General features: G+C 43.2%; 1 protein-coding gene across 1 annotated transcript; it reads right to left on the reverse strand.

Annotated features, from left to right (window-relative positions):
* Positions 1 to 211: 211 nt before the first annotated feature.
* On the reverse strand, positions 212 to 9,202 carry NPY (neuropeptide Y). Its single transcript, XM_019472790.1, has 3 exons — positions 9,015 to 9,202; positions 3,655 to 3,735; positions 212 to 503 (listed from the first exon to the last, which is right to left on the reverse strand). The coding sequence occupies exons 1-3, from the start codon at positions 9,200 to 9,202 to the stop codon at positions 479 to 481; spliced, it is 294 nt and encodes a 97-aa protein (XP_019328335.1). The 3' UTR covers positions 212 to 478.
* Positions 9,203 to 9,501: the final 299 nt, after the last annotated feature.

The following is a 9,501-nucleotide window of genomic DNA, read 5'->3' on the forward strand; positions in this document are numbered from 1 at the left end:
AGTTTTTAGTATGGTGATTCTGAAAAATCGCCTCCCAGAACACTATTTTCCTAAATTATGTAGTCTGCGATAAATTAGTTTAAACAGGTTTGTATAAATCAAGCAGCTGAGCTGAGTTTGAGGCTACAATAAATGATGTCTTTATCTTACTTTGCACACTAATTACTGTAATAACTGTGACACTATTGTTGTCCATACTACTTCAGACTGAAGGGAGGTTATAATTCAGTTTTAATAGTTTAAAACAACTCTCTGCTATACCAATGACAGGGTTGCTTGTTTTCATTTAGTATGTTATATTTTGGAATGCACAAATAATTTATTTAAATAAAGGTATATACAAATATGATGAAGGAAAAACTCTACAGAATTCAGTACAATGGCTGCATGCACTGGGAATGACGCTATGATTTGCTTCAGAGGTGTGGAGTACGAACTGAAAACTAGGAAAAGTTTTGACGGTGTGCTGAAAATCCCATCACCACATCGAAGGGTCTTCAAACCTGCAATACATATTATGAATAAAAAAACCCATTAAACACATTTTAAAGCCCCTTCTGAAAAATCCAAAGTTAGAACTACCTAAATTTTTCATTTTAATAATAGCAGTAATAAGGAATACATATGCATATTTGCAGTCGAAGATTGTATATGCAACTCCCATCAAAGCAGAGGCATCCTGGTTGGCCAAACGTCTATACTTTGGTACCAGCACTTGCCCCTCCATACTGCTGCCCAGATGGAGTGTTTTTACACCACTGAGACTCACTGCAAAGCTGCTTTATGCCATTAAGAAGCACTTCATGAAATTCAGCTATAAAACTATGACATGTTGAAATACAAATAGAGATATTTTTTGCTCTTACTCGGGAGTAAACAGTTTCCAAAGAGAATTCACTGAGCCAAAAAGAAACCCAACAAAAAAAACACGTCATGCTGTTAGCACCTTCAAACAAAACTGAAGTCCACAGCCACCATCCTAAAATATTATTGTGGTATTCCACTGCTCAATATCAAACATTTGAAATACATGTTGAAAGGGGTGCTGAGGGCAGGATTTGATCTAGAGGTCCTCTGCTTGCAAATAGCTGTTCTGTCTACACAGCAAGTAAGTCAACAAGTGGAGAACATGGAGAGAGACTAGAGGGCATGCATTTGCCGTAATTTTTGCCATCTAAAAGTTGGGCATCTAGTCTTCCTTCACAGTCACTGGGGAGACACTGACACCTTGAGAGGACAATTGATCCTGCCCATTTTCAGATGGAAGGCTCATTTTGGAGATACCCATCCCTCTGATTGACTGCAAAGGCAGCCTAGACAACTACTTCACACTAGATACCTAACTTTTAAAGAGGCAGTAGTAGGGGAGACTCATCCTGTTATTGAGTTGTAAAGGTTTTCTCATGACTCCACAGGCTCGACAAGATCAGAAACACGCCACATCACATGTTTTTGTCATAAGAAGTTATTTGTACTCAGGTCAAGGTGCCTTCTTTTTTTATTCCTTAACTTCCTATATTTTAACTGGTTTCTATAAGAATCTCTCTAAACTCTCTTCATATGGTCAGACATACACCTAGACTGCAAAATACTTTGGGGCATATATTAGTCAGCAAAAGCAAAATGTCAAACCAGGCCAGCCAAGCTGAATACAGTTAAGCTGTTTATTAATACCTCAATGTTTAGTTACAAAGTTCGGTCCCGAGAACTCATGAAGTGTGTCTCTCTCTCACTGATTCACTGAGTGCAAATGACATCTGCTCCGTAACTGGCTGCATATATAACTATTTCTAAAACATGTATTTCATTAATTTAACTTCAGAATAGTACCAGCCTGCCTTTCCTTTTTACCACCCTGGCTTCCTCTAGGAGGAAGGCTTAGGCAGCTGTGTTGTACCTGGGCATATTTGCTGTGTGTCCAGCTGTCCGCCCCTAACTTCCCTACCAGCTTTCAAACCCCCTGGACGATTTCAACCAAGTCAGAGGGAGGTACAGATATCTCAGAGATATTAAGTTCCTGATGTGCCATGAAACACAGGAGTGGGTAGAAAGAAGATTTAGTTATGTCCTCACATGGAGGAAAATGCTAGAGCAGGGTTCAGAATCCATAGAGGGTTTTATCCTAGAAAACATATCCATAGGAAACTAGACATCATTGTTCCCAGTACTCCCATAATTGTCATCGATGAATGACAAATACCGTACTCAGTTTAAAGTGCTGTTACAGGGGGTATGAAATAAAAATCTGTTTCTCATCAATTCTTGATCTTAAATGCAGACTAGTTTGTTACTTTGCTCATGAGTTTTTGCTCCCTGGTGTGTTATAAATAGCATTATTGAAACAATAATAATAACCATAAAGTTTTGTTATGAAGGGGTGAAAATTACAGAGAGTATTAGACTTTGTACTACCCTGTGTGTTGCCTCAAATTCACGGCAGCGGAAATTTCCCATTATGTGGGGGCTCTGCCTTGTCATTACCAAACGCAAAATAGTCTAATACATTTCACTGCACTCCATGCAGTTTTTTACATAAGCATCTGCAGAGAAAACTGCATCTCCACAGCTGCGGTTAGTCATCAAACCATAAGTCAATGGTCTCCCTATGGGCAGAACCGCAAGTCTCATGGACAACCTCCCCCTGATGGCAGCAGAAATTTTGGTCACCTTTCAGTGACAAGATCGTGCCCTAAGTTCAGAGCTGCAGGCTATTCTGCTTAAGTACTTAACTAGTCTAATTGAGCCTTTGCACAGCTGATGAAAATGCAGAGCATTTGCTTGTAGACTCCTGAGATGACTCCTGCATAAAACATTTATTTCTGCAGTAGAAGTATTATCAGCAAACTTCAGGCTATCAGTAAAGGCTTAAACTGAGCTCATTCGTGCTTGATTGTAAGCAAAACTAAAACCGGTATTTTCTTTCATGAGACAAAAACCCCCCATGTCTTACTGTTTCAACATACTTACTTTTAGCTGTGTAAATTGTAGTCACTACTACAGAATCTTACATTACAGCTAAAATGTCATTACCTAACTAGATAAATACAGTATGTACATTTGAAATCCCACTGTTGCTTGAAACACCACTGTTATTTTAAACCAAGTGCAAATGGAAATATAAAAGCCTTTTTTCCCTTTGTAAAATATTAGGTACAAAACCAATGTGAAATACTGTATTTTAAAGACCAGTCATAGCCGTGCATTTGTGTCTAAGTTAACGTATGTGCATATTTACCACTCATACATCTTTAGAGGAAAAATTTAATCCTGTTTGAGTAGCAAATGAGTAGAAATATGCCATTTTTGGGGCTCTCATCTGTCATCAGGCATCAGCGTACGATTCTGTGTAACAAAGCCCAGTAAGGGGCAAGCGCTGTGGGAATGCTTCCCTTCCTCCAAACAGCAGGTATGGCCTGCTCCCAAAATCAGGAAATGAGGAGTTTGGACTATGTTATATCTGGTAAGGCGTTTCTTGCATTCATAGATGGTGCTAGCTCTTAACAAAAAAGGAATTAAAAATGTTTTTTCAGGACATGTTTACCCAGATGTTGGTGGCATATGTTTTATCCCTGTGAAACATATTTATTGATAACAAATGAAACTGTTAAATCTAAATGAGAAGTGAAAGCCACCACAAAACTTCTTCATACATACCTGGATCTAGGAATATTTTCTGTGCTTTCCCTCAACAAAAGGTCTGAGATCAGTGTCTCTGGGCTTGATCTCTTTCCATATCTAAGGAAAGAGAAAAAAGTGTATTTTTGTATATGTCATTTTTTAAAAAATGAAGACTAAGCACGGAGCCATTAAACAAATCTTTTCAGAAAAACTGAATAGAGCAGACATAAAGACAACTTTCCAGCAACTATTTTTATTTAACTTGACTTAGCCATGTGAGAAAATGTTCACTCTTCAGTATTTCTTTGGATGTATTTTTTCCATAATCATGTTACATGACAGTATTGAGAAACTGAATATTTCTCAATTCAATGGCTGTTCCTGGATACTCTAAGGCCTTGCACCTTACTGATGTGAGCGTGGAGGAAGGGGAAGGAAGCTGTGCATGACGTGGCCTCCAAGCATGTCATTCCTGCCTACAAACCTAGTTCCATCATCTCATTAACTTTCGCATTGTTTTAGATGCTACTGTATTGTAAATGAGGAGTCAATTTTACCTATTAAGTGAATAGAAAACTAACTCAGATATGCCATATTATCCAAGGAACCAGCCAAGATTTTTTAAGATAGCTAGTACATTTGGGGCTGCCCAACACATAGCACATTAGGTTGTAAAAACTGAGCTATCCCACGGTAATCATCACTTTTGAACTACATGGCCATGGGAGAGAAAACTCTGAATCAGAGTTCTTCTTCGATTAAATGGGATATCACCGGCTACCTTTGTCCTATATTTACGCAGCAGCTGTCTTTCTATTGCTTCTTGTTTTTTTAAATCCTGTATACGTTGCTCAGCAGTTAAAAGTACTGCAGTTCCTGGTTCTTGGGAAGGAATTTGCTCTCTTTTCCTGAGGAAACAGAAGCGACAATGAGCAGCCAGCTTGACAGACACTTCTTCACTGTAAGGATTCATTAGCCTAAGAGCGATAACTATAAGCAAATGCTCCCTTGATTGGAAAGAATGAAGATCACGGTTTGTAACTTGTGTATGTAATTAGTCTGAATCACAAAGTACATTAACAGATAACAGCTTTGTGAATGCCACTTGAGTGAAATTCTGATTCCGGAGAAATCAAAGGTGTAATTAAGGACTTAGATTTTATCCACTGCTATCAAGATGTTTCTCCAATGACTTGATGTAAATTTTGGGGGAGAAAAACCAAAAAACCTTCCCAAACTACATTTCAAAAGCTAGCAGTTTTACCTGTTGATGGCATGACTTACTGAAAAGTGGAAACATGTCTCACTTTTCAATCATTTTATTCAACTTTTTGTATTTTTACATTACCTTAATCGTTTTAGTACATCACCTGTGCCACAGAAAGACAAAGCATCAGTTTCAGAATTTTAAAGTAAATTTCTTAATCTAAACTGACTGAAAGCAGGTATCTGAAAAGAACCAGCCAGACATAGTAAAATGCTATTACAATAACGCAATCAAGCATGATGCTGAATCAAATACCTTGCACTCCATCACCACAAAGGGATTTCTTTCTTTCTATTTCCCTATTCCAATTAATATGTATGTGACCTGGACTTCAACTGAGGGGGAATCTAATTTGCCGCTGTTTTAAAGAAATCGATTTAACAAATCAACAACTTGTTCCAACAGCCTACACTTAGGCAAAACTCCTACAAATCTCTTGGAAAGTTTTGTCTGAATAAGAAATGGGTAGCAACTCTCCAGAGTGCAGAGATTCGGACAAATCATGAAGACAACTGTGTTGGGGAGGTACCTTTTATATGAGTCCCTTCAGCGCCTTGGCTAGACCAGTGCTGCTACCTGTGCTGGATGGACCCACCGTGTCCTCACATAGCAAAGCTGCACACGGGGTGATTGCCAACTGTGACCAACTGGGCTGGCCAAGGAGCAGCTGCTCTTTCCATGTCAGATGCCTGAGCCTCCTGTCTGCCCCATAATTTTGCCACTGGGAAACAACCATGCTACAGCCATAACAAAAAGAGGCCATGGACAAAGTCAATCTCTTCTTACTGATGCAAATGCCTTGGGAGATCTGTGCTCCAGCTGCTTCGTGCTTTGCTCCTTGCCTACCCTGCCCAGCTCTGAGACAATGTGAACACAGAAAGCCAGGCCTTTATTCGCTGTTTGGGAAACACTTTTAAAAGAACGAGGCTCCAAGTTTTGTGAAAATACCTAGTCAGGTTTTATGCTCAGCTTGAGACATCAAGGTCTTTTTTCGGGCAGGCTGATAACTCACAACTCCAGCTGAAGTCAAAGGGATCGAAGAGTAAATGTACTTATTCTGATTAGGGACATAGTATCTCAGACTCAGTGAAATCTCAAAGCTTCCTATGAAAACTTGGGTCTTGGGACATCATTGATGTCCAAGGCTGGCAATGGGAGCTGAGGGATCTCAGAAGCATCTTGTGGGCTTGATTCAGAAAACTGCCCCAAAAAACCAAGCTCTTAAGATCTGCTCCCTTCCACATTAAAGGGTGTTGACATGAAGTAGGAGCATCAGTACTGCCTAAGTCAGACACACTTTCATACTCTCTGCCTTGCCTATGATTCAAGCCATTATTTCCAGCAGGAATGGCCTTACTGTTTTGCTACAGCACAGAAGAGCCACAGATGCAAGAGCAAACTACAAGGGACATAAGGAAGAGGGCCTGTTGGCAAGAGGGAGTACAGGTAGTACCAAGTAGCAGAAGGAGGAGCGATTCAAGGAAAGATGGGCTCTGAAAAAAGCCCCCTGAACAGTGCAGTAGAGGGGTATGAGGCAAGGACCACAGGACGGGTTTTGAGGACAGAGGTGGAACTAATCCAAAGACACACAGACATCTGCAGGGTAGGAGTCTGCATCTGTGTTGATCACCTTAGGCTCTCTTTATAAAGTCATAAAGACCTGGCACCTAAGGAACAAGGGATCTCATCCAAAACAAGAAGTCTGAAACAGGCCTGGTGACTTGCACCCTACAAGTACCTGTTTCCCTCAGCTAACCTCAAAGGGGTATAAAGCTGAGTGGTACAGATGTCTAAAGCTAAGTGAGATGGATCTGAAGGAGAAGGATCTCAAAGGAGAGAGGGAGCAAAGCAGCCACACAGACAAGGGCTAAAGACAAGAGAAGAAAGATGGTCTGGAAGGAAGAAGCTTCATGGGACCTGGGGTGAAGACCCTGTGGGTCACAGTAGCTCAGAGGGGGATGACACTCGAATGCTTTGGTTGAGTCAGAAGCAGAAGCCAGGAGGTTATTCATAATCACGAAAACATCAAACAAGACTAGAGAGATTAACCTGAAGAGAAAAAAGCATCAATCTCATCCTTTCCCAGCGTGCTCTTACTGCTCCATCTCACCAGTTGCACAGTGACCAGGCTGCAGGCACCAGATCTGGTGAGAGGCCGAGCACAGCTTGCTCACACACCCTCAGGAGGAGCAGGGCAAGCCTCCAGACCCCTCATCTCCCCCCTGTTACAGGGCTCCCGAGCAGCACCAAGCACAAAAGGCAGGGGCAAAAAGCTGAAACAAGACAGAAAGCTTCGAGCACCTCTGCTGAAACAGCCTAAATGATTCTTAGACCAGTCCAAAATGCTTCAGAAGTTATTGATTCATTTTGCAAGTGACTGTGTCACTGCCGAAATGGGGAACCTCCAGGAGTTCAGTTAAGCTTTCCAAATGGAGGCAGCAATTACTTTATTTCTGCACTGTTAATTCACCACACAGTGGAAAGAGCACACCCTTTTTTTTTTTTTTAGTTAACCTATGTAGTCAACTTTAAAATGTTATCATGAAGTTGCCACTGTGGTGGTTTTTTTCTGCCAGCTTTCTTGTACTTCCAGGTCAATTCTGTTCCCTTTAAATATGAGGGGGTGGGTGGGGAATCTAGGTGAAACCTGAAGAACAAAATTTAAATTCTGCATTGTTTCATCCATCAGCAACAATAACTATTGTCGTTCATTTCAAAACCCAGTCTCACTCTCTGTGTACTTGCACCTCAGAAATGAGGAATAAAAGCTACACAGTCAACATTAAAGCAAGTGGAGGTTGAATACAGAAGCAGTGGTCATTTGGTTTGTTTTGGGGCTTTTGTTTGTTTTTAAATATGACCTGGGTTTGGACAGGAACCACCTTTGAAATCAGAGATGAAAGAAACAAAAGAAGAGATGAGAGACCAGCCTGAGATCCCACCGCACACAAGGGAAAAGGGCAGTGGGGTGGAACTCGAGGATCAGATTATTTTAGCAGTAATCTAGACAAAAAGTTATCCGAGCACAGACCATCACACAGAAACATGCCATACACATGAATGAGTTGTGAATATTGCTTTAAAAGTTCAGGACTGAAGAACTGTGTTTCTGTCAGCCTCTTCATCTGTGTTATGCTATTAGTGCACTGGCAGACAATGTTATGGGTTTGCTGGGAAAGCTCTCAGTTACACGATAGCCTCCCTTCTAATTTAATTCTTCAGACTTCTAGAGGGACAAATGAAAGCCTAATTTTAGACCTCTCATCTGGTTTTCATATTAAACTAATAGATAAATATGTCAAAGCTCTTCTGGGTCACATACTGTTCAGGGACCTCAGAGGAAACTTCTATTAATCGCACAGTCTAAACTGGACAGATGCTCCCAAAGAAAATGATTTTTTTTAATAATAATTTGCACTTTTCTCAGACCGAGCCTTTACCCCTACTTTAACAAGCACAGTCATCCCCAGAAAGCCAGTTTAGAGCCAGGCAGGTTTGGGTCACGCTCTTTTCTCTTTCAGCTTGGGCTTGGGTTCTCGCTTTGTGGTCTTGAGACAAGTTTTTGTTAGGACTAGTGGGTTTTTTGGCACTCACAGCTGCACGAAGCAAAACCACAAAGCATCTGGACCACTACAGCTCCTCAGCAAGGTTAGAGGGGTACTTTTTCTCATTAAAATCTTCACTAGAGTCGGTGGCAGCAACAGAAGTGGGAAACTGCTCCTACTGCCCTATCTAACTCTCTCCAGCTCCCAGATTAGTTATGTTTTCTCTCCCTTTTTGGGGGGCTCTCCCCGTGCACGCTGCCCTGCGGTTCACGTTCCTGCCTGAGACAGCCTGTCTGTGCCAGAGCTAGAAAGGGCCGAGAGAGCAAAGGCAGCATCGACACCCCTGCCCCTTCTGCCAACTTGGATGGTGGAAATTCAGCTCCGGACCCAGAGGTGACTCAGGGGTGCATGGCTGTCGCTCTAAAGGGAGTCTGTGCACCACGTCTTTCTCCGTGTCGGTGGGGTAAGCAGGGCAAGACACCCAGGTGCGAGGGGGCACACCACTTTCCACCCCTGAGCCTCGCCAAGGAAAAAGGCACCCGGGGAGCGGGAAAGGGGGATGCTGGCCGGGCCGCAGTGCCTACCTCTGCCTGGTGATGAGGTTGATGTAGTGCCTCAGCGCCGAGTAGTATCTGGCCATGTCCTCTGCGGGGGCGTCCTCGCCGGGGCTGTCCGGTTTGGAGGGGTACGCCTCTGCCAGCGTTCCCAGGCAGACCAGCAGCGACAGGGCGAAAGTCAGCACCGACACCCACAGCCTCACGGTGCCCTGCATCTGCACGGTGGGGTGGGACGGGGGAGAGCGCCGTCAGCACCTGCCCCGACGGCGAGAGCAGCGCGGTCGCCCCAGACGCGCCCCGGCCCGGCCGCCCCGCGCCCTCCGTCCCCGTGTCCGTCCCCGTGTCCGTCCCCATGCCCAAGCATGAGCCCGAGCCCAAGCCCAAGCCCAAGCCCAAGCCCAAGCCCAAGCCCAAGCCCAAGCCCAAGCCCAAGCCCAAGCCCAAGCCCAAGCCCAAGCCCAAGCCCAAGCCCAAGCCCAAGCCCGCCCCGTCGCGGCACTCACGGCGGCGGCTG

The sequence above is a fragment of the Aptenodytes forsteri genome, unplaced genomic scaffold (assembly GCF_000699145.1).
Source record: "Aptenodytes forsteri isolate BGI_AS27 unplaced genomic scaffold, ASM69914v1 Scaffold164, whole genome shotgun sequence".
NCBI classification, from domain to species: domain Eukaryota; kingdom Metazoa; phylum Chordata; class Aves; order Sphenisciformes; family Spheniscidae; genus Aptenodytes; species Aptenodytes forsteri.